Below are 27,695 nucleotides of genomic sequence, written 5' to 3'. Positions count from 1 at the left end.
AATGCACACAGCGTTGGAATTCACGACACTACATACTTCTTTAATCTGAAATCGACGAACCATGTGTTTTCTTGTGATTGCAGAAGAGTAAATATGCTTGCAAATTGGAAATTGAACTGAGAAAATCCAATTCCTCGGGGTGTGTAATTTGTGTTATGCGAATAATCCACTTGCACCCAAAGGCAAGCGAGCGGAATATAATTGGCTCATTCTGCACTGTCCCTATTATGGGCCAATCAAAACTTGAGTAGGCGGGGTTTAGTGCTCGGTCCCCCCCCCCCCCCCTATGTTTTCCTGGAGGCGGAGGGCGGGGCTTGTGCCGTGACTCAATGCTGCCCACACCGAGTTACCAAGGTCGCCGAAAAGGGCTACTCACGTACTTTTTTCGATTTTCGTACCTGCTTCAACCATACAGACACGGGCGCGGTGAGTTTAAGTTCTCTTTTGAGACACTTTCATTTGTGTTTGAACTATTAGGTTCGAACGAGCCGGCTATGTTTCCCCGCCTAGCCTCCTGCCTGTCAAATGAGCTCACATGGGAAGATGCCGGGCATGCTAGCATGCTAGCTTGCGCTAGCCTCCCAATGCCCTGCAGTAAATTTTATTCTAGAGCCCGATCGCTTTTCTTTTACTGATTCTGCCCTTTGATTACCTGTAACCAGGGTCTGTTATCTTTACAACCTTGTCACTGGGAAAAAGGAGTTCAAATATATTCATGTTTTTGATTTGTTTTGCAAATATTCCTCCTAAATCATATTTTTAATCTGATATCATTTAAAGCAGGTAATACTCATTCTAAAATGCTCGGTAATGGTGGTGCAGACGACCTGTTGCTGTGCATTAGAAAAGACTGCGATTTCTCAAAAGGCTCCAGTGTGTGGAGATGTATGACTGCAGCAGCTGTCTCTCTTTGTTTGTAAAAGAAACACATGCTTTTGCTACCTTCACGCTTCATCATTTGCAGCCCCTCGAAAAAGGACACATTGTCCATTTGTCACCATTTCAAAAAGTGTCTTCAGGTGTCAACGCTCCTGGACTCGACACACCCTTGCAAAGTGAGAAATTCCTCCACAAAATTCTCATCTGGCCTCTCAATGCCGCAGGGGTGACATGGAGCGCAGATTTCTTTACGGTGATGACTAAGAGGAAGAGATAAATCTCCAAGACAGCGTGGATTTTGGTTGTCTCAGCTAAATTACGCTTGTCAATCTAACTGCATCGGCCATGTTCTCTGACTTCCTCTCGCAGCCAGAGAACATGGTTGTTGGGATAGGTGCCAGTGATTTAAAGCTAGAGATGAACTAATTCATCGGAAAGCTTTTTAAATGGGTCTGAAAACCAACAGAAATAAATGATTGTAAGGCTCACATCACTCACCGGGCCAGAGCTTCGTGAACCTATTAAATCGTAGTCACCCGGACCACCAGGAGGCAACTTGAATCCATTCTTAGGTGCGGATTGCAAAGTTGAACTGCCACACAGCGGGGGACAGAAACCTATGGTAATTAACGCTTAACACTCAGTCCCCCAGATCCAAACATTATAATGACAAAATAGTTTTTCATAAGTAATATACGTGTATATGATTAAATAACATTATAAATAAACATACACATATAGAAAAATTAAATTTTATTTACCTTTGGTATAATTTGACTTGAGCTGGTACAGTGGAATGGATGGTGGATGCAGAGGAGGGAAGAAACGGAGGATTCAAAAATAAAACTAATATCTAAAACTTCTACTTTTGAGGATTGCCATGCCCGCAGAACACTTTGTTGCTTTAACTGCCTCCTTATACTTAATAATTGTCACAATCACAGATTGGTTTTAGGCATGCAACTCAATGAAGATTGCCATTTGTGTGCTTTCTTTGTATCCATGGTTATTGTGTTTTTGCTTCTCCTTTTAGCGTCATTTCGGACCTATAGCGAAAAAATGCAGTACAGAAAGAGTATTGTATCGCATACAAGATTATGAACTGAATGAGGAGATAAAGGTGTCGTGGGGAGTAGTTCAACAAACCGCTTATCAGCATTTACATGATTCCGGGGCGCAACCCAACACAAGCTCAGTATTTTATATAACCTCGACCAATAAAAGACTTAATGATGTAACTTGCATAATCATGCACGAACTCCCGACAGTTAGAGTTTTTGATCATGTGAAATAATTTGTTGTTGTAGGAAAAAATGCTGTAAAGAAGGACAAAAAACATCTTATTCCACTCCGTTAATTGAAAGTGTTGTAAGAAGGGGATGCCGTATCCTGGAATCTACTGTTTTTTTGTTGTTGTTTTTTTGCAGGTTTCTTTCCTCCTTTTTTGCAGCTCACTGTGAGTCTGCATCAGTTTTCTCACAGCTCTGAGTGACCATGACCAAAACAAAAAAAAACAGGATATAGCATTATCACACGGTCTCAAAGAAGTGATCGTTTTATCACGTTGGTTTTGTGTCTTGAAAAGCAGGGACTTTTACTTATCAGCACATTTATGACCATTTTCCTTTGATATTTTACTAATCTAACCAAATTAATCTGACATTTTGCAGTGTGCTCTTTTATTTTCTATTCCTTATTGAACAAAAATGTTCATTGGGAAGTCATGGAGAGATACTAGCATTAGCAGCTAGTAGCTATGTCCACTGTGTTCACATTAGAAGTTTAGGTCTGTAAAATTAGCACAAGCTATTGAATTACTTCCCATAAACTGCTAACGAGATGCCTGCTACAAGTGATGCTATTTGATAATGCGGCGAGCGAATTTATGACAGGGACCTGACAATGACAAGGGACCAGCTCGGTAGCCTAGATGGTAGGGCGCCCGCTCCGAGCCTGGGAGGTCGCTGGTTCAAGCCTCGGCAGAGTCATACCTAAGACTTACAACATTGGTACCCATTGCCTCCCTGCTTGGCGCTCAGCATTAAGGGTTGGAATTGGGGGGTTTGGTCACCTAATGACTCCCAACACAGCAGTTGGGTCTAAAAACCCGGCGCCGATCGAAGGCGACGAGTCACGTCGATAGCTTCGCGTGACAAAATGATTTCCGGTAGATATCATGTTGATGGTTGATACTGGCTGAATAATAAAAAATAAATAATCTAACAATCTCTTGTTATGATATGTTATGATATGTTTTACGTCCTTCTCGTTCTGATATTGATTTTCGGCCTCGCCTACTTCAAACCTTTCAAAAAACATAGGACCTATAAATATTATCTTGTTCCTTGTACTTAGACGAACAGGAACCCGTTCAATCTCACAATCTTCCAAGCAAGATTAATCAATCTGAGCTGCGGGTGAAGTTTATCTCATTAAAAGCTTAGTGTTAGTAGCTCTATAAATCAGGACTGGTGTTTTTGTTGTCCTGAGTCGTTTGTTATTATTCACTGTAGGCAGCCGTCTGTCACCTCCTGTTTCCATTCCCCTTCTGAGGAAATGACTCGCTGTAGTAAAGTGTGTGGCACTGTGACAATCAAACTGACTGCGTAGTGGCGGGTTTCTCTTTTACCCCCTCCCGAGCGGCTGGCCGCTTGCCTCGGCTTCCTGCTCATGTTTCACTTTTCTGCACCTTCTCGTCAAGCCGGACAACGGTTTCTCTTATGTTCTCCTTGTCCACTTGTGTGTGCATGCACTGCCATGTGTTTGGGTTCACTGGCTGCTTGGCTTATAGTCTACTTTGTAGAATTCCATGACTGGGTAGCTCAAAATTGGCTGCAAGAGTATTGAAGAAACTTTTCTTTTGTTTAATCATCCCATCCATCCATTACCTGCACCCCTTATCCTCAGTAGGGCCGCAGGGGTGTTGGAGCCCATCCCAGCAATCTTGGCAGGGGACACCCTGAATTGGTTGCCGGCCAGTCGTAGGGCACACAGGAGCAGACAATTCGCTCGCTCATTCACACCAAGGGACAATTTGGACCCGCCAATTAACCTGACAATTAACAGAGTGCCCAGAGGAAATCCACGCAAGCACGGGGAGAACATGCAAACTCCACACAGGAGGTTCGAACTCATGTGCTGCACACACGCTAACCACTGCGCCGTCGTGCTGCCCAAGAAAAACATTGATTTGAATAATAAAACATACATGAGTTATAGAAATCATCCCAGTGTAGTCTATTTACCGCACTGTATTGTTGGTAAATAGAGTATGCATGAAAGTATGCATGGGCTATAATTAATATGAATTCAACCCGTCGACCTCGTCCAATTACTCCCCTTATTATTGATTGCAATTCCCCTTATTAAGCATTAATGAACCTTACAAACGCAATGCGTCACCTATTTACTCACAGCAAGACGGACTGCATAGTATTAAAACAAAGATCTACCTATCTACCATGGTCATATCCCTCAAGAGGGGTGACCGACAGTAAGACAAACACATGCAATAACAAAGAAAATAAAAAATGGAAAAAAATAGCAAACACACTCTTCTGTTCAACACACTGTTCTGTTCAACAGCAGGGCCCGACAGTTTTCCCTGGTTTACCCCTGCCGCATCATACGGGTGCCCTACCCATCCCTTAGATCGCGCCCAAACATCCCACTATCCTTTCACAACACCTCTCCACTCATTCCTATCACCAACAACAAAGATAATTTGTGTAAATCAACAAGGCCGCAAAATACAGTAAAAAATAAATGCTTGATGGAGGATAACATTTTCTCTGCTACCAGTGAATAAGACAATCCGGATTAGACGAAATGAGAAAGACAAGATAAGTGTAAGAAAACAAAACAATTTTCCTTTTCTTTTTTAAGTTACAAAATTAGTACCAGTGAACATAATTTAAACTATATAACTTATAAATGTATAAGTTGACCGATATGTAAATGCTATGGATTTATCATTTCAGAAATCATCAATTTGTGAATTTCCTGTATTGTAGGTTAGAAATTTAAGAACTGATTTTGAATAACCCAAAGCTGGTTTTGTTTTCTTAAACTATAGTTAGTAACTAGTTAACAAAGTATTTACGGGTATTTTTTTTCTGCACACTTTAACTATCTGTTAAATTAGATTGAAAACTATATTTATTTGTGTGAAGATGTGATTTATTTAAGCACTGAAATTTTCTTTGAATACATGTTTTTCAAGCAGGAAAATAATAATAATCAATGAATGAATTCATACACCGTATACATATTTTTTGTTTTCTTTTTTCAAAAATGAATAATATTTCTTTGAATCGTGATAATATAGGGATCATAATTTTGTTTGGAAAACATAGTGTCATGCTATTTTTGCCCTACCACCCATCCCTATTGTGGGCCACTTTCTGATTGCGTCAAAATTAGTATTGCACATTCATATATAAAGTTTCTCTAAATAACATGCAGCAGAAACTCTTAACGCAATTGTTTTAACAGGTGTCACCCTTGTCTGCCAAGGGAATTGCCTATTTTGATTGTTAAGTCCCCAAAGTTTATTCGAGCAACAGTAGCTTGATGTTCTCATACACATGCATTGACTATAGCGCCCACCCCCCCATCCCACGTAGACATGACCCCCTTTGTATCTGCAGTCCTGTTGCCATGCACGACTCGGTGGAACACAAGTGCCATTGAGCGCCATCGGAGGAATTTTTATGCTGCAGTGGTCGCTAGCGGTCAGGCTAGTGCTCCTCCTCTTCAAATGGCAAACACCCGCCTTTACTTTCCCTCTCTTGCCGTGGGTTGTTTTCCTCGGTCTATTGTTCTATTCTGTCTCACCACGGTCTCCAACACACACATTTCTGTCCTCGTGTCCTAGCGCTGTGTTCACAAAAAAAAGCCATGCTATGTTGTTAAGGTACAACAGAATAAGTAGTCACCTATTTTCAAGATGGGAAAAGTAGTACAATAGGCCCTCGGGATACGGCTTTAATCACCACCTTAATTTTAATTATCTTCCTGGTTACGACCATGCAACTTAGCTAGGGCAGCGATTCCATACTTATCACATTTTTGCTACCCCCCTTTAGCATTACTGCAAGCCGTAGCAAATAAATACAGTACACTTATATTGTATCACCGACTCGTTAAGTCTTTACGAAGAAAACAGGATTTTTAACTCAATGAAAACGAAAAGGAATTGCGGGAGCGAGTTTATCCAAAAGCAAAGCTAAATTTTCATAATGCGACCAATAGTAGACAGGCATCTTAGAGATGCTGCGTGTTAATTTTAGAATTTTCTGGGCGTGCAAAATAAGTTGTTGTTAAAAGGATCTGTGTGGAATTTAGAACTTTTTTTCTTGCTATTGCCATCTCTTTGCAAGTGTCATCATTGCACCCTCTGTCAGCTCATTCATAATGCGTCTGCAAATACGTGCATTTCTTAGACATGCTCATATTGACTCTTTTTTTTCATCTTTCTTGGGGTTTGAGTGTGCGTTTGGAGTGTACTTAAGCAAGCTTTTTCTTTCTTTAACCATTTTCATCCTACACTAACAAATCTTTAAAAAAAAACACGGGGATGAGCATGACGTCACTCTTCAGCACCCTCCACCTCCTATTCCTCTTACTTAATGTGTTCTGCCCCGAGCAGCTTTCCTTAAAGTAAGATAAAAAAAGATAGGCACAGTGGAAAATAAAGCCTAAGAGCTTGTGTTGGGCATCGTTAACACATACTTAATAGAGAAAATGTTAATGTTGTATATTGGTAAAAAGGCTTTAAAAAGGAGCCATAAAACATCTTATTTCACACTGTAAGGTAAAACTTGTAAGAGGGGGGGACAAGTTGGTTGGTCCTTGAAAATAATCAAGCTTAATTCTAATAGATTATAATAAAAGAAAACAATATGAAAACATAATAAAGGTAAATGAAACTGTCCTTGCACATGGTTTAACAGCAGATTAAAATGAGATAGTAGAATACAGTAGTAGTACATGTGTCCTGAGTCATCACACCTGATTAACTTCTCTGTGATTCATCGAAAGCGTGTTATTGTGCATGAGTGTCTTATATATTCCAAACCTGGTATTAGAACTTTGCTGGGTGTATTAAAATTTTTGGCTGACTGGGGTGGCGTGTGAGAAAGATCGTGAGAGGAAATGATAGCGATTTCGAGACATGTAGAGCGGAGTAACGCCATTGTGATGTTGCAAGGCAGGTTTCCCTTTCTCACTCTTTCTCTTTTTCTCTCTCTTTCTATCTCACTTTCTGTCGCTAAAAAGCACCCTCCAAGCACCGATCCCGACCCTTGCCCATATTAGGGCAAAATGCAGGCAAACCTCTTGGCAAGCTACGCGCAACCCCCAATACGCCACGCTGTCACATTTGCTCCAGCAAGGGGAACCCAAGAGAGAGGTTCTGCTCCCCTAACCCAATTTCGTAGGCACACTTAGAAATTAAATTAAACATGACAAGCATTTTTGAGGAGTCACCACCTCATCATAGTTGAAATTCCTTCTGTATCCTCCAAGCTTGTGAGATGTGAACGACCAGTAAATGTCGACACGCAGACTTGTTCCTGTTGTCATAACAAGGCGTCCTCATTTTCTCACGGGAGCGCAACCGCCTTCCAGCCGATTGAGCCTTCATTCGATTTGACCCCTTGGCAACCCCTAGCCGTCAGAGTATGCATCTCGTAACGAGGCACATGGTCCTCTACTACCTAAACACCGGCCCACGCAATTATGTCTTGCTAGAGTATTGTTTACGCATAAAGAATCCCCTCGCGTGACCTAGAGCTCGACAGAAAGATAAATATAATGTGATTCCCTCCGCTGGATTTGATGCTCCATCATGTAAATAATTGATTTCAAACCTGAACATCCACAAACAGAACAGCTGTCACGCCATGTGACCACTATTCCCAATTCCAGTTAGTTTTACTTGGGTATTATTTCAATATTCCACAAAAAAATAAAGAAAAATATGTCCTCCTGTTGCTATTTTTTTCCCAAGTAATTGGAGTCCATACAATTTAAAACAATGGAGATAGATATTGCGCAATGCCACACAGGTTTGATCAAGGGTCTCAAATTTGCAGCCTGCAGGTTAATTGCAGCCCCCGGGATGATAGATTGAGGCCCCCGCCTTAAAATGAAAGTTTAACACAGGTGCAGCACTTGCAAATTATGGATTAATATGTTCCTGGTTGGGCAGCGTGTGCGGCACAGTTCTGACGTCATAAGATCGAACCTACCTGTGTGGAGTTTTCATGTTCTCCCCATGCTTGCGTGGGTTTCCTCCGGGCACTCCAGTTTCCTCCCACATTCCCAAAAACATGCATGTCAGGTTAATTGGCTGGTCCATATTGTCCCTAGGTGTGAATGAGCGAGAGAGTTGTCTGTCTCTGTGTGCACTGCAACTGGCTGGCATCCAGTTCAGGGTGTCCCCTGCCCACTGGCCGAAGACAGCTGGGATGGGCTTCAGCACCCCCGCGACCCTACTGAGGATGATTGGTGCAGATAATGGATGGATGTTCCTGGTTGATTTATTTTCATAGAAATAGGAAAAGATTTGTCTTTGGACCATGTTTTGAAAGGACATTGTAATAATTAGTGTCTCCTAGTGGTAAAAAAAATGCTTCATTCATTAAAAAAACAATGAATTGAAAAATGAGCAAAAAATACACAAACTATCATATTACCATTCATTTTTAAGTACTCATAGGTCAAGAAATGTGTACTTAGTTTACATAACATAAAGCTCACCCACAGGGAGCTAACATGATTGTCCACCATCTTGCTCCAATGTGTACCCCAGAAAACAAAAACATTGTGAAAGAATTGACAAAAAATACATGAGAAGGAAAAAATTGTGCAGTTTGGTCACTTTGAGTCACCAAGTTTGTAATCTCCCTTGTGCTTTGCAGCACTCATTTTTGGTTTCCCTACCCAATACAGTAAGATCTAGTGGTGAAATATTACACAGTGTCCTTTTAAAACAAAGTGAAATTAAAAAGTGCTATCCCGTAGTGCAAGAGAATAATATACAATAACATAAACCACCACATTCAGCTGTAATGGGTTTTTAAAAAAAATATCATGTAGACATTGTTAAAAGGATATTTGAGAACAGTGATTTGTCTTTAACAGAGGTTCTCTTGTGGAAAACCTATTTGGCCCAACCTCAACCAGACCCTTGCTCTGGTGGCCCTCAAGTAATTTGAGACAGAGACCCCTGGTGTTGATGAATTTATTTTTTTTCTGCCCGTTTCTCTTTTCGATGCACTCCAGATTTTGTCTGCCATTTTTATGATGCACCTGCTATGAAGACTGGCAGCTGTTCTTTCCTTTTATGAGTTTTTTTGTGTAGACGCTGAGTTTGAAAACTCCTCTGTTCAACTTTTTAGGAAAGTCATTGGCAGTCTTTATACAGGAGTAGAAGTCAAAGTGGAATATGGTACAAGGTTTCAGGAGTCAAACTTGCAATGATGGAGCATCAACTCGCTCCAATGCTCTTAGGTCCACCTGGAATATCGGTCGCAATTCTAAGAACCGAAGCGTGAGAGTGTGTGCTCCTCATCCAGGTGACATTTGTGAGACAACAGTGAGCAACTCCTTTTAAGGAGAGCATCCACCGTCCCTGTGGACCGTCTTCCGTTCGCGTGCATCTCATTTTTTCTGTCACAGGACCCAATTAGAAAGTATCTCCTGTGAGCGTTGAGAGGTTACCCTCTGCAATTAAATTTAAAACTACACAATCTTGCTGGTTATTTATGATTCATCGAGCTCAGTGATGGGCAAACCTTTGAATGGAAAGCTTTATTCAGGTAAAAAACCTGGCATAGGGGATGGACCAGGAGCTAATATAAGATGTATTTATCTGTCATGATTACCGATATGCATCACCTGTGCCCGCTCCTTTGGCGCCAACTGTCTCGGATTCTGATTGGCTCTCTGTCCCTATTTAAACCCACTCCGATATGTCCCCTTTTGTCAGTCCATCTGCGACCCTCAGTGAACACTAGGCAAGCCTTTTTTCTACCCCGACTCCCACCTGTTTTTTGCTCCCGTCTGTTCCCCGGCTTCGACCCGTTTTTGATCCTGACCACGGCTACTCTCTCGTCCCGGCTTTCGACCTCTTTTTGTCTCCAATTACGTCTACTCTCCTTTCCTGGCTTACAATTCGCTTCCGACCACGACCACGTTTTCTCCTGTTTCGGCTTTATATCCGTTTTCCGTTCCCGACACCGCCATCGCTCGTCACGGAAGATCCACTTCCGCGTTCAGAGCGACCTGCTTCCCGCGTCCAGCAACCACCGGATCGTGGGCGCAACCATTTCTCTTTCTTCCAATAGAACTTGAGAAAAACGCAAGGCAAGTGGATCCTGTCTCCGTTCTGGTCCTGACAGTATCTGCAGATAAAGTCTGGAAATCAGATTTCTTCGCAATACATAAAGAAAAAGATCATATAGACCTATACATATACATTTTTGGGGCATTTTTTTTTAATTTATACTCCCATTTTACATTCCATTCATGCAAAAAAATTGAAAAATAATAGCAACGACAATTTGTATCTATGAACCAATAAACATACATACATCTTTGTTTACAGTACATGTCATATTTCATTTGTATTTGTCTATAAACAGACCATTTAATCAAATTGATTTTGAAGCACTCAGAATTAAAGTCTTATCTCATCTCATCTTATGGGCCTTTTAAGCACTAAATTTGATGATATGCCTGAAAAAAGAAAATTCAATAGGACTTGCTTAAAAGTAATTTTTGTGTGAAATTTGATATTTTAAAAAATTCAATTACAGAAAATTACGCAGCCTTGAGGCAGTACACAGTGTTGCAGTGATGTCAAACTGGGTTTGGCTCTAAGGCCAGATTCAGACTTTCTGTTATGAGGCGGACCTGATCAGTGAAAGAATGTCAACTCCAAATTTTAAGCCTTGTTTTTCAGTGTTATGCTTTATCATTCAGCCTACATGAGTAACCTACCATACATTATATAAACAAGGATGACAATGGATCTTTTCTAAACACAACACATTATTCACAACCAGTGGGGGTAAAAACAATATTTTTATTTTTGGCATTGAATGTGTTAACTGGATTGTTTTAACAGTTTTATGCCTGAACCACCTCACGACTGTCTACTAGTGGTCAAGAGAGAGCGTTTGGTTTGCAATTATTTTAAGAACGATAATTTTTGATAGAAATTACTTAAAAACTCACGTCTTTTTTTGACATAATCCGAAATTAACCCATCTACCCTGTTCATATTGCTCAACCGGTGTGACTGGCAGCAAAAACACATACTCTGTGGTCTGTGCAGCCCTTTGAGTCTCCTTGTGATTAAGAGCTATACAAATAAACATGACTTGACTTGACAATAACAAAGAAAAGGAAAAAATAGCAAAAAACACAAAAAAATGACCATGGCCAACCCAAATGCCCAAACAAGTCAAGTCATGTTTATTTGTATAGCCCTTAATCACAAATAGTCTCAAAGGGCTGCACAGACCACAGAATATTGCAAACCACGGACTATTATTACACCATCCCCTGAGCTAAAACCTACACAAAGGCAAGGAAAAACTCAAAAACCTCAAAGTATCTATCTATCTATCTATCTATCTATCTATCTATCTATCTATCTAACAGTTAAGCACCTCGGCACCCAAGTCGGTCATGCTTTCGTCCCTCCCGATAAAACGGGACACAAGAAAGTGGCCATGTCACAACACACTGTTCTGTTCAACAGCAGGGCCCGACAGTTTTCACTGGTTTACCCCCTGCCGCATCATACAGGTGCTCTGCCCATCCCTTAGAACGCGTCCAAACATCCCACTATCCTTTCACAACACCTCTCCACTCGTTCCTATCACCTACAAAAGCTCTAGCTCTCACTATATTTAGACCTCTTTCCTCCAGTGCTTTCATAACACCATCCATCCATGTCATTCGCGGCCTTCCTCTTGGTCTCCTTCCATTTACTTCTGCTCTGTAGATCCTCTTGAACATTCGCTCCTCATCCATCCTCTCCCTGTGTCCGAAATTAATAGCGGGATCAAATACTCTAATCCAGCCTGTTTGACATTCCTGCATTATATATTTACAAGAGAAGACATAACTGTACCCCAGGGATGAGTGTGGCACCAAATTGACACAATTTTAACATATATGTATGACATTTTTGTGTGATGGACATGATTAAAGAGCCTGATAGGCACCTATGCGGCCCCTGGGCCGTAGTTTTCTCGCTTCTGAATTAGCTGCTATTGTCACCTTCGATGTGTCTCATTTCATCCCAGTGACCATTAGCAGCCCCACCAATTGATATTTGACACCCGTGAAGCCAGACAGGCTTAATCAGCTCTATTTCGGATACATCGGAGTCAATTTCACTTTTGAATAATTCAGCGATGTGCTCGTATGAGTCAGGAGAAAAAGGAGGAAGTGTGCACAGCTAATGCGGAAAGTCGATAGCGTAGCCACACTCACAGTCTGTGGGCGGCAGATACACACCAACTTGTTAAAGGCCCCCGCCGTGTGATTTGTTTTCTTTTCCAGTATCGTTTGCCCCCTTGCGACGCATTGATTTCAACTCTATTGTTTCGTTTCAGGGAAGGACCACGCGAATGGTATTGATAGCGACCTGAGTTCCTGCAGCAGAGAAGGTAAATCACTCATTACCCTGCAAAAATGTCCAATTTTCTGATTGTTTAAAGAGCAGGAGGTCTCGTGTGTATGTAAACATCCTTAACCCTCCACACTCAAATTTGTGGCTGTAAATAAAAGTGGCTAAGCTATCGGGTTCTATTTTTGCCGTCCGATGAATTTGGTTGCGGTTGCGCCATTTAAAGTGCTGTAGGGGATCTGTCAGGAAGGGATGATCAATTTATGCATAAGAAACATTATGCAAATATTTTGAAAATACTGCAATGGCATTTAGAATAGGCATACACAGGCAAGATAGTCTTTCACAGTTTTTTGTGCTTTGTGGCTTCATGGGAGAAACTGTTTCAAGCCTGTGAGTCTCGTCTTTTAAGGGACCTGTAGCATCCGCTAGCTGGCAACAGGTCAAAGAGTTTCTGGTAGGTCCTTATTACTGTTGTTGGCGATGTCCTCCAGACTGGGCAGAAAGCAGCCCAGGATTTTCTGCGCTGCGTCCATGACGCTTTCATAAGGTTCTCCTGTGTGATGAGTTGAATTTCCTTTTGTTTTGTTAAATGGGTCATATCACACTGAAAATTTTATTTTTGAAATGATTTTATTTTTCGATCCCCAGATACTCTACACTCCAAAATCTTATTCATGGTCACAGTGAAAAAACACATAAAAGAGAGCAAGTGATATGGTAATGTGGCGGCACTTTGATCCTGGGGTCAAAGTTTGAAGTCACGTTGGTAATTGATAATGAAAGAGGAACTGGTAACTCTAGAAAGTTCCCCTTGTAAGTTCGGGTGTCTCTCACGGGGTTTTGTTTGAAAAACTGTTGCCGATTGTTGATTTGATGCCCTTTCGAAAGGTTACGCCGCAAGATTGTGTCATGAGCTTAAGTGTTTTGTACTAGCAGGACAATATTGGAACTGATTTTGAGTTCAGGTGTTGTTTATAAACAGCAAAAACCACCACCTCCCTTTTTAAATCATTTGAGAATGCCTCCACAGACCTGCAGTGACATTGTTTCAGTTCCAAAAAGGCTGTTAATTTTAATTACGATTTTTAGGAAGTAACATAATAGCATTCCTATTTCGAAAGGGTGCGAGCCAAAACTGAATTTCGTTGCGGTTTGTTTTCCAGCCAGTTCAGTCAGATTTAGGGAAAGCCCAGTTGGTACCTTCTGGTTGTTAGAATAATGACGGGAAGTGCAGCTTCATGTAGCTTCAGGCTGTAGAGTACATTTGGAAAAGCACCATTTTTTTAAACAAACTTTATTCAACACTGCCCCCTTTAGTGTAAACAGACAGAATTGCATTATATATTGAATTTCCAATCCAGGGGTGTCAAACTTCATTTATAGTAGCATAACTGGCATCAAAAGTGTACCATCAGGCTAGGAATCTTTGAGGCTCACGATTTGATTATGACTCAGGGTGGTGTGATTTGATTATAAACCGATAATAAATGCTTTTTTTCTCCCCATTTCCTTTGCTTCCCTAAGATTTAACATCTTGGCGTGCTTGGTAACTGCATTTATTACTAAAGAAAACCAGAATATAATTAATTTAACTCCGGGAGACTCGTATGAATTGGATTGTCACAAATGTAAGTGTGCACGATGACTTCAGTAGCTGAAGCTTGTGCTCATTATTTATTTTTTCTATAAAAATATTCACCTCAATTTAAATTTGAATTACATGTCATGTTTTTTTCCAGAATAGAGCTAAAATATGTTTAAACTTCTGCAAATGTATTAAATCTGTATTATCCAGGTGCTCACCTTAAGTTTCCAATAACTGTTGGTAAATAAAGAACCTGAGTGCAATCGTACCGCCATAAACAGCGACTCTATGACTTCTATTATAAGTAAAATAACGTAGGAATGGTATCGCCTACCTGGGCTTTTGATGAATATGGCAGATTTCTTCAAACGCTTAATGGTTGATCAATGGTAGCCAGCAAATACAGCTGCAGTGGGTAGTTTGCCTAAGGAATAGCGCCTGACATTGCAGCATCCCTTGGACATATTTAAAACTGCAGTTTATTGGGTACATTAACACGCAAGCAATGATCTTATCGGGCCCTGAGAATTGCTAGTACTGTATTACAATTTTGTGAAGCCCTGTAAATGCGCACAGAAATCCGATTAAAGTCTTGGTCGGACTGAAAGTATTTAGATTTCAATGGTTGGTTTAGTCCTCTCAATTCCTAATAACATGTGCCTGCGTTTGAATAATTCAGTTGATAGTTTCCCTCATCCGGAAAGCCTCATATGTGTTGTTTGATTCTTCCAAGACATTTCATGGTTTGTTTTCTGCCCCCCCGGCAAAAATGACACAGGTGGATCTATCCATATACCTTGTTAGTTTATGTTATTGGCAGACCTACATCTTATGAACAGATTGGAAGCAGCAACGGCCAATTCTGGCATTGGACCGTACCTTTGACACCCCTGATTTTCATGGTAATCATATCCAAGATGCATCAGAAACTTGCAGAATGTAGCTTATTTGTTGCGTAATGTGAACGTGCGACGACTGAATAGCGAAGTTGATCCGGGTGGCGGCCCGCTGGAGGCGGCACACAGAAACACAGTGTGAGCGTCATGTGTGCACTGTAGGCACAGTGTCCCTTTTGTGGCAACATCTCACTATCGTTTGATTCTTCGCGGTTGTGAATGTGCAGTTTCATTCGGTCTCTTTCCATTCTAGTTACTCAACAGTTTGATCACCCGTCTCAATGACTCTCTCCACTTTTAAACCATGCCACGCCCGATATGACGTAGCGTCTCTTTCTGATGTCATGTTGGCGACGGTCGCGTCGAATTGCCACCTACTCACTTGTCTTTTTTTCACTTTCAACAAAATATTTATGTAGGTCTGTTTCTCTTTTGCTGGACTCTACTTGGTTTGGTTGAATCTCATGTAGTTTAGTCTAGTTGCCTGCAAGAACCACATGAGGTGCCTGAAGACCAAACATAGTGATGGTCTTTGTGATTTTCAAGGGAATTTGAAAATGAAAACAATGGAAAGAGTTCTTGTGAAGTTTGTTGTTTTTCCAAGAAACATTTTCTGAGGTTTTGTATAAATAATAAATCTTATTTATGAGGGGTGTCACTGAAAGCTTTTTATATGTATCCCATCAATTACCCTCTGCCTCATAATTTCTGTAGCCCAGAAGTGCACTGCAACCAAAAATATTGTCTCTATTGCCTGATTATTTTGATTATTTTCGTTTAACAATATATTTTTTCTTTTATAACAACATTTTTCAAACCTATTGTCTAGTAAAATGCAAAAATAATTCCCCAAATGAGCTAATTTATAGAGTAAAATAAAAGATTTTTCCTTATTTACATTAAGTCAAGTCAAATCATGTTTATTTGTATAGCCCTTAATCACAAAGACTCTCAAAGGGCTGCACAGACCACAGATTATTGCAAACAACAGACTATTATGACACCATCCCCTGATCTAAAACTTAATCGGGGGCAAGGAAAAACTCTAAAACCTGAACATGAGGAAAATGAAGAAACCTTTTGAAGGGACCGCACATGAGGTAATCCCCCTTCCAGGATGACCAGGCTGCAATGGAATTAGCAAAACTGTAACTATTGTTTTAAACAAATTCTAGTCATAAAAACAACCTGATTGGAGGATAATTTTTCTGTTATTATTATCATTATTAATAATATACATTTTTGTATTGAAGTACATTTTGTCTTATAGAGTTGCAAACAAAAGAAATTCCAAACTTTTTTAAAATCTATTTTTTGTGTATAACTCTATGAACTATTTTTTTAAGCAATTTGAAAAGATGAGTTTTTAATTTAGTTAACTTTATAAATATTTTTTATCTATTTTAAAATCAGCAAAATTACCTGCCATTATTTTTTCCTTTCAATTTAGGAGAGATTAAATTAAATATTAAAACATACTAGCTACACATTTGCTCAGTTTAGGAATTTACTAAAGAAAATACATATTACAGATGCTTGGATAAGCAAAATGATCGGCCAATTTGGGTAAAAAAAATTTAAACCAGTCTGAGAATTTAAGAAGTTAAATGTTGCTTTATTTGCTTCTTTTTTTTTTTTTGTTATATGTCATTTTTTCACCACTATTTTGCCCATCAGGTTGGCTGGAATGGGTAACCTGCTAAAAGTCCTAACAAGGGATATAGAGAACTATCCGCACTTTTTCCTGGACTTTGAAAGTAAGTCCGGCAGAACGAGTGATGCAGAACTGAGAAGGAGCCCTTTTTCTCCTTTTGTGTTTGCAGGTTTCGCTTTGGGCCTCCTCCGCTCTGACCCGCCGCTTCTTGCCGTTTCAACAATCCTTTTAACATAACTTATACTTCTTTTTCTTCCTCTGCCTGTGTGTCTGCTCTTTTTTTCTCTTTCTCGCAGACACCAAATGGGGAATCTGTTAAAAGTGCTCACTTGCACCGAGCTTGAGCAGGGGCCCAACTTTTTTCTTGACTTTGAAAGTGAGCATTGTTTATCTTCTTGCCTGGCCAAAAGTATATTTGTTTTATTTGCTTTTCTTCCAAGAGGTCACGGGTCAGCGTATTACTGCTAATCTCTTTATTTGGCTGATATATTTTTTTGGTCTGTTCATTTTGGCGTAACCTTCTTTTAAAGGTAAATTGACCACAAAATCGGGTTGACCCTTTACCTCTGCGTCTGCATATCCTCTTGTGCATGTGTGCACTAATCCAGTGTTTCTCAACCAGTATGCCACGGCACACGGGAGACCTTGTCTGGTGTGCCGCAGGAAATTGTCCAATTTAAATTTAAGCACTACAGTGAACATTAATTTACTGCGGGTTAGGGTCCAAAAGTCAAGTCGCATTATTTGCATATCCCCTAATCACAGTTTCAAAGGACTACGAATACCACAATTAGGTCTCTTAATCTGAAACCCGCATAAAAGGATCTGTGACTCGCGAAATTCATGTTATTTTTTACAGTTATTATAAAAATAAATACTCTTTAATACATTGAGACCAAAGAAGCGAAACCATCCATCCATTATCTGTACCGCTTATCCTCAGTAGGGTCACGGGGGCGCTGGAGCCCATCCCAGCTATCTTCGGGCAGTGGGCAAGGGACACCCTGAACTGGTTTCCAGCCAGTTGCAGGGCACACAGAGACGGACAAATCACTCACTCATTCACACCTAGAGACAATATGGACCTGCCGAATGTTAATTATAGAGTAAATAATAGAGCATTAAATGAATAAGAGAAACACATCATATCACCATTGTTAGATAAAGAGACTCATGTAGGATTCACCTTATACAGTCACAGGACATATTTTCATGAGAAAAGATAAAGTAAAATCAATGTGTAGCGTATAACAAAATCCATTTATTTCCTCTTACTATTGCTTCGAGCTGGTTGGTAATGCTGAGCGGTGTGACTAGGGAGAAGCTAGGGCACTCCTGACCTGATTTGACAAAAACGGGCTTGTTTCCCTCACTCATGTTTCCCTCTACACAGAGGTTCAGGAGTGTATTACCTTTTTAAACGTTGAAAAACGAACTGGACCAAAAAACAATTATTTTAAGATTAGCGTTGTTTAAAATCAAATTTTAAATGGGGAAAAAAAAATTTGCTTTGGGTTAAAAAAGGTTGAGAAACTCTACAGTATGTCACAAAAGTGAGTACACCCCTCACATTTCTGCAGAGGTTTCATTATGTAGTTTAGTTGAACAACAATGAAGAAACATCGCTTCGACACAATGAAAGTCTGCGTCAAGCTCATATAGTAGTGTCAACTTATTTTTTTCCCCTCAAAAAACTTGCTAAACCCCTGGTAACAAAAGTGAGTACACCCTTAGGTAAAAGTTTCTGAAGTTCTATATTTTGTGTGGCCACCATGATTTTGCAGAACCACTTTAATCCTCCTGGCCATGGATTTTGTTTACATACTTCTTTTTACTGTCAAATGAATGTTTCTTTAGTTAAACATTATAATGAAATCCCTGCAGAAATGTAAGGGGTGTACTCATCTTGTGACATACTGTAGTCATTGTCATCTTCCTCTTTGCATTTTACACATGAATAGAACTTGTTTGCCATATTGTGTTGTCTTTCGATATGGTTTGGCCAAAGATTGAAAATATTTTGAGACAGAATGACATCTCATCCATCATCTTTGTTTGGGATATGTTGTCATCATGGGAAGGGTTTTGAAATTAAAAACTAACTCTACTCACTATAGTCTGTGGTCAGACAGACCTTGCATTAAGTATAACTGTAATTTACAGCCGGATCACCCACAATTTGGGTGAAATATTTCCTGAAGTCTTTAGCAAAGGATGGTTATTATTCATCAGTTTTGATGACATAATTAAAAAAACTGTTTGGCCAAACTCAAATCAAAAACTTGGTTTCTTCCAACACCCAATATGCAGAACATAACACAGGCTTCAAATTTCAGATGCACAACCCACAGAAGGAGAGTGTGAAGTGTGGAACCAGGTAAATGCCGTTCTCCAGGACTCAGAGAGCATCCTGTCAGGTCTGCAGGCATACAAAGGAGCCGGGCAAGAGATCCGAGATGTGAGTACTTAACTACACAATATATATATTTTTTTTGTTTTTTACTGTTACTGAAGTACTTTTTGCCTATCATATCATTATAAGCCCAAGCAAGTAGTGGGCCTAATCATCTATTATAAATCAAAAGTGGCACAACTGGAGAGACTGCCATGTAGTGGTGAACTGTAGTATTTCAGCTTCCCAGTTCTTTATTGTCATTGATTAAAACATAGTGTATGTACATTGATTACAACGAAATTAGACATGGGACTTCAGGATGAACATAAAGATTCAATAAAAATACTTTAAAGTTTAAAATAAGATATAAAGAATTAAAATCGTTGGGTAATATTTTCAGGGTAGTAGTTGTATGTACATCAGAAAAAAAAGCAATTACATATGCATGCATTAATGCATTAGTAATAACACTGTGAGATAAAATATAAGAACAAAAAAAAATACATACTCGAGATGAGGACCATTAACAATGTTGTTGGCTCCGCTGTGGTAGTGATAGCCGGGAATGTCCTGGATAATAGGCAGAGTAGCTAATGATTTTCTGGGCTGTGCTGATGAATTAAATAATAATAATAATAATAATTTCCTTGTATTGTCATTCTGTGTAACAATGTACACAGAACGAAATGTCGATTGCACCTGACCCGTTGTAGCGAGCCGATGCAGCCGCAGCCAACAGAGGGCGCCGCCGACCACTTTTTAAGTCTTAGGAATGACTCGGCCGGGGCGCGAACAACCGACCTCCCAGTCTCAAAGCGGGCGCCTTACCATCTAGGCTACTGAGCTGGTCTATATGGATCCATGGATATTTGTGTTTTTTTTTTCCAATTGTTCTCTTTTTTTCTTCAATTTTTTAACTAATAAGATCAAAAGTTAAAGCTTTAACCCAGCTTTAAAGCTTTACCTTGTAGTTTAAACTGTTGCAAATTTCTCTTTCGGTCTCATTTGTTCTCATCCGGTATGTGTACAGGCCATTCAAAACCCGAGCGACTTCCTGCTTCAAGAGCGAGCCTGGAATTCGGTTTGCCCTCTTGTCATCAAGCTCAAGAATTTCTACAGTTTCTCCTTGAGGCTAGGCGAGTGCCATTGTCACGTGGTTTCGAAATCAGAAACCAACCATGGGGTTTTTTCGTGCAGAGAGGGCGCTGCAGAGTTTGCTGGAATCGCTGACGTGTCCGCCCTACACGCCCACCCAGCACCTCGAAAAGGAGCAGGCCTTGGCCAAGCAGTTTGCCGAAATCCTCCACTTTACTCTTCGCTTCGATGAGCTCAAGGTATCGCACGACGCACCTTGTATTTTGTCCTCAGGAGTTTGACTTCAGCCCTCATTTTATCTCAGATGAGGATTCCCGCCATCCAGAACGACTTTAGCTACTACAGAAGAACCATCAGTCGAAATCGGATCAACAATATGAATGTAACTCTTCCCAACCTACACCCAACACTTTTATTATTTGTTTATTTTCTTTTTTTGTGACTCCTCAGCTGGATATTGAAAATGAAGTCAATAACGAGATGGCCAATAGGATGTCGCTGTTTTATGCCGAGGCCACACCCATGCTCAAAACGCTTAGCAACGCCACAACCAACTTTGTCGCAGAGGTAAGTGAGCATTAATCGAATTATTTTTTTCAATTTGCAAATGATGTACAGGGTGTTTTGAAATTTTTTATATCCTTTGAGATGTAAATATCACTAAAAGTACATGGTTCATTATTTTGAAGATCATACAATTTATTCTTCCAAATCTGAGTGAGAATTTCAAAACATGCAGATTATGAGAATGATTTCTCAAATGTGCATCGCCTGAGACTCGTCATACGCCGAGTCGGTAATCTAGCTCCTGTCAAACACGCTGAAGCATATCTTGGGTAACGGTCTCCAGCAAATTTTTATTTTTATATCGAAATGATCTCCCTGTAAATTAGTACAGCAAGTGCTCGGGATCAAGAGGTCGCAGGTTCGATTCCGCTCCTCCGAGTTATATGTCGAAGTGTTCTTGGGCAAGAACCTGAATCCCTAACGCCCCCGATGAGCAGGTAGTTGCCTTGCCTGGCCGACGCTGCTATCGGTTAGTTGGTGTGTAAAAGGGAGTGTGAAGCACATTGTAAAGCACTTTGGGAGGTTCTCTTTGACTTGAAAAGCCCTATATAAATGCAGAACTTTTACATTTACGTGGGAATTCAAATATAGTTTACACTAATAAATTATAAATATTCAAAGTATACCACATTTTTTGAACCACTCTGTAAACTTTAGGCCTCACAGATGGTCCAGCGGGTACCAGGTGGCCCCCTAGCCTGCAGGTTCTGAAAAAAACTCACTCCTTTGTTTGATTTCTAACTGGAATGAGAAATCATTAACATGATCAGTGTCTTTCTATAGATGATCAATTCTTCCAAAATTATTTTTGAAAGTAGCTTATAAACTGTATGTGTAAATTACTTGGTGCCCTTATACAAGACAGAAGTTTTAGATAGATGGATAGATAGATACTTTATTCATCCCCGTAGGAAAATCACACTTCCAGTAGTATCCCTTGTTGTATGTTAACAGATTAACAGGATGGTCTGAGGGTGCTGTGTAGTTTAGCAACAGCGGAATGGATGACGTCACACGCTAGGCCAAAAGTTCGACGTCCCTGCGGAAGATGGAAATCTTTGTGCCCAAGGTTACACCACCTTGTGTTCACGTATATAGCGAGTCCACCTCCTCTCCGCTTCCCGCAAGCGTTTGTGTCTCTGCCCTAACAGCGCTGAAGCCGGGTAGTTCAACAATAGCGTCCGGGATGCTAGACGTCACCACATTTCCGTAAAACACAGCAAACTGCACTCCTTGTACGCTTTGATGTTTTTCACCAGCACAGCCAGTTCGTCGGTCTTAGCCCCGGCTCTGCAGCCACGATAGGGCCCCCTCATCACACCGGCACGAGAATTCTTCAGGGCAAGGAGTTGATTCCTCGAATAATTGCATTTTTGTGCGTTAAAACCCATAACCATAGGATAGAAAGTAATCCAAAGTGTTGTTGCCAAACGGCACGAAAAACACCGAAGATAGAAGCAGACAATTAAACCAATAAATCACAAAAAGAGCGAAATAACACGGAGCTGCTGGAAAGGCTGCCGCTCGCGGCGGTGCCTATGATTGTAATGATTATAATTTGTTTGTTGACTGAGCCTTTTATTACCCTTTTTCCAATAGTTACAAACTCATAATACCACAATAGTAACATAGTAAAAACATGATAACTTGTTACATTAAGAGTTATATAAAAAAAAAATAGAAGCCCTCCGCACTAATCAGTTTAAAAAAAAAAGAATCTCTTCTTTTAAATGGTGGGGAACCTTAATATATAATTTTTTTTTTCTTTACCTTTTTAGAACAAAACTCTTCCACTGGAAAACACGACAGACTGTCTGAGCACAATGGCCAGTGTCTGTAAAGTCATGTTGGAGACGCCGTGAGTTCCTTTTTTGAATTTGACAATCAAAACGCTAAAAAACCCCAAAAGTTTTATGTTTTTAAAAAAAAGAACACCCTCCTTCACGTTTCTACATCTCATCTTGTAGGGAATATTCTAGTCGTTTCAGCAGCGAGGACACGCTTCTCTTCTGCATGAGGGTCATGGTGGGCGTCATCATCCTCTACGACCACGTTCACCCCAACGGTGCCTTCAACAAGTCCTCAAAGATTGACGTAAGTTCCATGCGTCACTTTCAACGCCGCGAAGCCTTGACCATATTATTGTCCGAACAGATGAAAGGTTGCATCAAGGTGCTGAAGGACCAGCCCGCCGACAACGTGGAAGGTCTTCTAAATGCCCTCAAGTAGGTCGCTGTAAAGCTCATTTAAAGTCTGGCAAATGAAGAACAAATGGCGCTAAATTGATGTCGGGCCTGCCTATCTTGATGCATCTTTTCGTGAAAGGGTGTGCACACTTATGCAACGTGTTTCTCTCTTCATCAGGTTCACCACCAAACACTTGAACGACGAGTCCACGCCCAAAAACATCCGGACGATGCTCCAGTAACTCTGAAAAAGAAACGTAGAGGACGGCTGCTCTGACCTCCTACAAGATGTATATGTTTACATTATTTAAACAAGCTGTTCATTAACACTTTGTGTCGCCTTTCTCTCCAAGTTACTCCATGACGAAAAGATTAACAGCTAACTGAGCGTTCCATTTTCAAATCCGGCACCGCAAATGGTTAAATGCTTATTGCAGTATGCAATCAATTTGTTTCTGTATAAAGGCCAAAACATTGTTCTTGTTTTCATGTTCTTATTTTTACTTTTTTTAATATATTGATCAGTTGCCAGTTTGAAAGATGTTTTTCTAAGTTGTTTTAGTAAGAATTATTTGTAAATTATTATTGAGATGTTGATGTTTGTTTGTTTAACAATAATCCTAACATGTCATTGTGTTGCCTTAAAACTGGTCATTGTCTTAAAATGGAACGATGTGTTAAATATGACGTCGGAGGCCGCGAAACGATATATCAACTCTGTTGATTTCCTTGAACTCAACTTGACAATCGCATTATTAGTATTTGTTATGTTAAGTTCGCTTTTTTGTTCTTTTGCGCCCTTCTTACTCCACAAATTCAACGTGGCTACTGGGAGCTCATATTTTCACAATGCAAGTAAAATATACGACATTTCAACTTTAAAGCGCAAATATAATGACTACATAGGAACTGTAACAACAGATTAATTACATTTCCCACTCATTTTAAACGTCTTGTTCATTTCAATCACTGCCTTGTTGTATTTCATGTGTAGGTGCACAAATGAGCCATACATTTAGGATTTTATTTCTGTGACATACTCAAAAGCTCTCCTTTGGGCAACTACTGTGTTGAATGCAGAATCGGGACCCCATGTGCTATTCTTCAGGAATTTCTTTTGTTTATATATTTCTTTGGCTTTGTTTTAATGGAAAGGTTGAGTGAATCGGATAATAAAGGTGGTACATTTCTTAACGGGATGTATGATTGAGTCCTTTGTTAAATATGTGTGGAAATTGAGCTGTGCTTCCCTTAGTTTTCCTGCAGAGGGCGCTATGCGTCCGTCCACGATTGCGTGCTTGCCATTTGGTGCGTCCAAGGCTGGAACTTGAAAAGTGGTGCACCTGACAGAAGAATTTACAGCATTACAAACATTGAAGGTAAGGCTCTCACAACCTCAATTTAATAGTTTGAAAGTCTCCTGACTGACTCTTTTTTTTTTTTTCTCCTAAGGAAGGTGAAAGCGACTTACTTGGGAGGCTCCTATTAGAGCGCAGGGATGCCCTAACCGCCTCCGCACTCAGCCTAGGGACAGCTGCCCTCACCGGACCAGGCCGCTTCCCTGCATTCCAACAGGCCTGCTGCAAGAGCATCTCCCCTGCCTCATCAGTGGCTTTGTAGCTGTGAGCTCTAGATGCCCACTGTGGACGAGACTGTACGGGAGGATGAGGAAGAGACGGAGGAGAAAGGTGTAGTTTGGTGTTCGAGGTGAGGAACATCTAGAGGGAATATATTAGGATTATGAGTGTTATTAGTAAAATTAACGTGCAGATGGTTCAATGATAGCGGAGGTTACACTGGGGATGATAGGAAGCGTTACCAGAGATTTGGCTTTACGGAGTTTGTAGGTGCTCTCGGACATAGTTTTTCTGGTGCCATCGTCCGAAATTTTTGTCCTACTTCCACCAGAGCTTGTTCTGATGTTCTTTATCTGGCTGAGAAACATGGAAGTATTTTCTCAAATAAAAATATTAAAGGCAAACATCTGTTTTGAACACCCCAAAAATTGTTGGGTTAAAAATAAGCCAATTAGAGTCAAGTGGACTCATCCATTACTTAAGAAAGTTTCATTTCACTTTTTGGGGTTGCAATTCCACACCACACTGAATATTGGTTGAAATGGATCCAAGTGCCTTGTCCATTCACAACCCAGTTAGGGTTTTTTTTCACCCAAGGGTCCTTAAAGACTATCGTATTTTTTTCTAAAACCCACACGCCCAAGAAAATACAGCCCAAGTTCAGTGAAAGCACATTGAAAATCTTACGCTGCATTGGTTTGTCGGACCGGCTCGGCGTTGTCCAGGTAGTTAAAACGAAGGATGTCTTTGGGGCGCCTGTCTGAGTCTCTCCAAGGTGGAAGCCCAGTTAGATAATTCTCGTTTTCCAACCTGCTCCTTGACATACTTCCGATGTATTGATTGTTGGAAGCCTGAAGTTCCTCCCTCAAGAAGTCACCTCGCCACGTGTCCTCAAGCGCATCGCTGAGTCTCACAGGTGCATTATTTTCAACTGCTGTCTCCTAAAGATGGAAGATAAATTGTTTAATCTTAAATCAACAATTCAAACTAAGTGACTTTTTCCAGACCTCCCTGCCATGCAGCGTCTCATGCACTTTGTGGATATAGTGACTCTTCCACACGCCCTGTTCAAACACCGTCGGGGAGAAACTGAGGAACCAGCCCAGTCTCGAGCACTTGGGCATCCACAGCTGGTCCAGTTCTACGATGCTTTTCCAGTGCCAGCTCACCTGACCTCACAGGCACAAAGTTCACTCACTCATGTTTCGTCCTTATTTTTTTTAGATATCCTACCCGTGCACAGCGACAAAGGCTGCGCGGGTCCAAGTAGGAGAAGATGTAAAGACAAATAGCCCTGGGCAGCAGGCAGGTGAAGTCAGCCGCCAACAGAGGGAGCTGTCGACTCACGCAGCGCTCCACAAAACGCAGCTGCTCCTTCGAGCAGACCTTGAAGAAGTCTTGCAGGACTGACCTTTTCTGCTTGTCCGACCACCTGACAAACTGGTAAGGGTCCCATCAAAAGAAGGAAGATGATTGTGTAGCGCCGACACTTTCAACCTACCCACTTGGCCAGGAGGCTTCGGCGCTCCTCGAAGAGCTGAAACGGGCACAATTAGGAATGTTTCAATTCATTTTTGATGCGTTATGGACTCAGGACTGTCCCGTATTAAAACATCTCGGATACAAAAAAAACCCTCAAAAACTGCTGCCTTTCTTATTTTTATTCCGTTAAATATGAGTAAATCAGCTTACAGTATTTTAGATTCCATTTTCTCATGTTAAGGAGGGTGAAAAAAAAACCTTCACTGGGAGCATTTTTGCACATGTGAAAATAAAAATTGGCCTGTTATTCCCCCTTTAATGTATAGTAGAACCCGGGATACGACCTAGATCTTTCTGGAGTGGGGGTCACAAAGGGAAATTTTCTTACAGCGGGCCAAAGAAACCTACGCTAATAAGCTAATTCCTTTCAAAATCCTGGTAAATTAAATAAAAACTGTAAAATGATCTAGTATTATATGGGAAGTCTACCGCTTATGTGTAATAAGCACCAATTTGATTAAATAAAATATATTATTATATACCTTGGTGTGATGTGACCTTTACTGCTCCAGTAGGCTAGCAGGTGGATGAAGGGTAGAGGTATTGAAAATGCAACAGATTTAAAACCTTCCACTTGCGAAAATTATGTCCTTAAAAGATTTCCTTGCTATTTTTAATTTAAGTCACGATCGGGAATTGTTACGACAACTTGGCGAGGGTAGTGAGTTGTATTCCCATTCGGTATTATCGTAAGCTTCGTTTCCATGGTTATCATGTTTAGCTTCTCCCTTGAGCACTTCAAGCCTAAGTACAAAAAGTTCAGTATTGTATCGTACTTGTTCAGAAATAATCTGAGAAGCCCACAAGATTCAGAACTGAATCGAGAGAGATAAATGTGTTGTAGGGGAGAGTGTTCAGCCAATAGCATATCTGTATTTTCATGATGCAGGGACTCAAACCAATGGCAGACCAGCATCTTGTATGACGTCGACCAATAGCAAACAGGAATTTTGAAGACGGTACTCATCATATGCATGAACACAGAAGTTATAATTTGATAACTTTGTACATGCAAAATATTTTCTTGTTACTGTATCATGGGGTTGAAAAAAACACCCCATTCCACACTGCAAAGTGAAAACGTAAAGTCGGTTTGATGTATCTCGGGGGTCTACTGTTAATAAAAATCAAACTTAAAAAAAAAAAAAAAAGAATTATGTCTTTTTTGGAATGCTGTCACCTTGCTATTGGACAGCGAGTGGTTGAGCGGTGTCCAGGCGCTCATCTTGGTCTGCATTTGAGCAGGACTCGCCAAGGACCTCCCCGTAGCTTGCGGCATCTTCCTTCTCATCTGCAAGCCAAACAATGTGGGAAAAAGATGGAAAATTCCGACCCCTTGCTCCATGCACACACACCCATGTGCTAAGTGCGTCTTGTTACCATGCACCCACTCTCACACACGCACGACAACATACACACTCTTGCGATTGAACTCACCAACACTTCAAACGAATAGTATAAATCCAACATGTGCGCACAATGTTACTTCATTGACTTCTCCCTATGGCTTGAACATCCATCTAGCGGGGAACTGGGCTCTGTCTCCAGTGCGCAGTTGACATGTTTCTATAGTAACGGTGACTGTGCTTTCCATAGCTACCGGCGCGTATCTTACACACACTGAGGGGGTTGCTGCAAAGCAAAACACAGAGGGGGTGCACTGTGC

At 40.6% G+C, this 27,695-nt stretch overlaps 2 protein-coding genes across 6 annotated transcripts; one reads left to right on the top strand and one right to left on the bottom strand.

Moving 5' to 3' along the window:
• The first annotated feature begins 293 nt into the window (after positions 1-293).
• fam49a (family with sequence similarity 49 member A) lies at positions 294-24,104 on the top strand. 4 transcript variants are annotated; one of them, XM_088324778.1, is made up of 13 exons: positions 294-426; positions 12,516-12,569; positions 16,691-16,770; positions 16,837-17,043; positions 19,004-19,125; positions 20,093-20,198; positions 20,260-20,396; positions 20,462-20,539; positions 20,608-20,724; positions 22,503-22,582; positions 22,692-22,818; positions 22,879-22,949; positions 23,089-24,104. In XM_088324778.1, the coding sequence occupies exons 4-13, from the start codon at positions 16,971-16,973 to the stop codon at positions 23,150-23,152; spliced, it is 975 nt and encodes a 324-aa protein (XP_088180904.1). In that variant the 5' UTR covers positions 294-426; positions 12,516-12,569; positions 16,691-16,770; positions 16,837-16,970; the 3' UTR covers positions 23,153-24,104. The 4 variants fall into 4 exon arrangements, with proteins under 4 accessions (XP_088180904.1, XP_088180906.1, XP_088180903.1 ...); XM_088324780.1 differs by lacking the exon at positions 16,691-16,770 and having other exon boundaries at positions 16,964-17,043; positions 22,704-22,818; XM_088324777.1 differs by lacking the exon at positions 16,691-16,770 and having other exon boundaries at positions 16,964-17,043.
• On the bottom strand, positions 21,624-27,630 carry fbxo16 (F-box protein 16). Of its 2 annotated transcripts, none has more exons than XM_088324775.1 (9): positions 27,467-27,630; positions 27,210-27,320; positions 25,989-26,024; positions 25,721-25,927; positions 25,495-25,656; positions 25,175-25,428; positions 24,730-24,844; positions 24,382-24,628; positions 21,624-24,253 (listed from the first exon to the last, which is right to left on the bottom strand). In XM_088324775.1, exons 1-9 carry the CDS (start codon positions 27,497-27,499, stop codon positions 24,183-24,185), a joined length of 1,236 nt encoding a protein of 411 aa, XP_088180901.1. In that variant the 5' UTR covers positions 27,500-27,630; the 3' UTR covers positions 21,624-24,182. The 2 variants fall into 2 exon arrangements, with proteins under 2 accessions (XP_088180901.1, XP_088180902.1); XM_088324776.1 differs by having other exon boundaries at positions 24,382-24,550.
• Between the last annotated feature and the right edge of the window lie 65 nt (positions 27,631-27,695).

Source organism: Urocampus carinirostris, chromosome 20, assembly GCF_059441175.1.
Source record: "Urocampus carinirostris isolate Australia breed hairy pipefish chromosome 20, RoL_Ucar_1.0, whole genome shotgun sequence".
NCBI lineage: Eukaryota > Metazoa > Chordata > Actinopteri > Syngnathiformes > Syngnathidae > Urocampus > Urocampus carinirostris.
The sequence above is the reverse complement of the archived record's forward strand: the minus strand, read 5'-3'. Positions and strand labels throughout refer to the sequence as shown.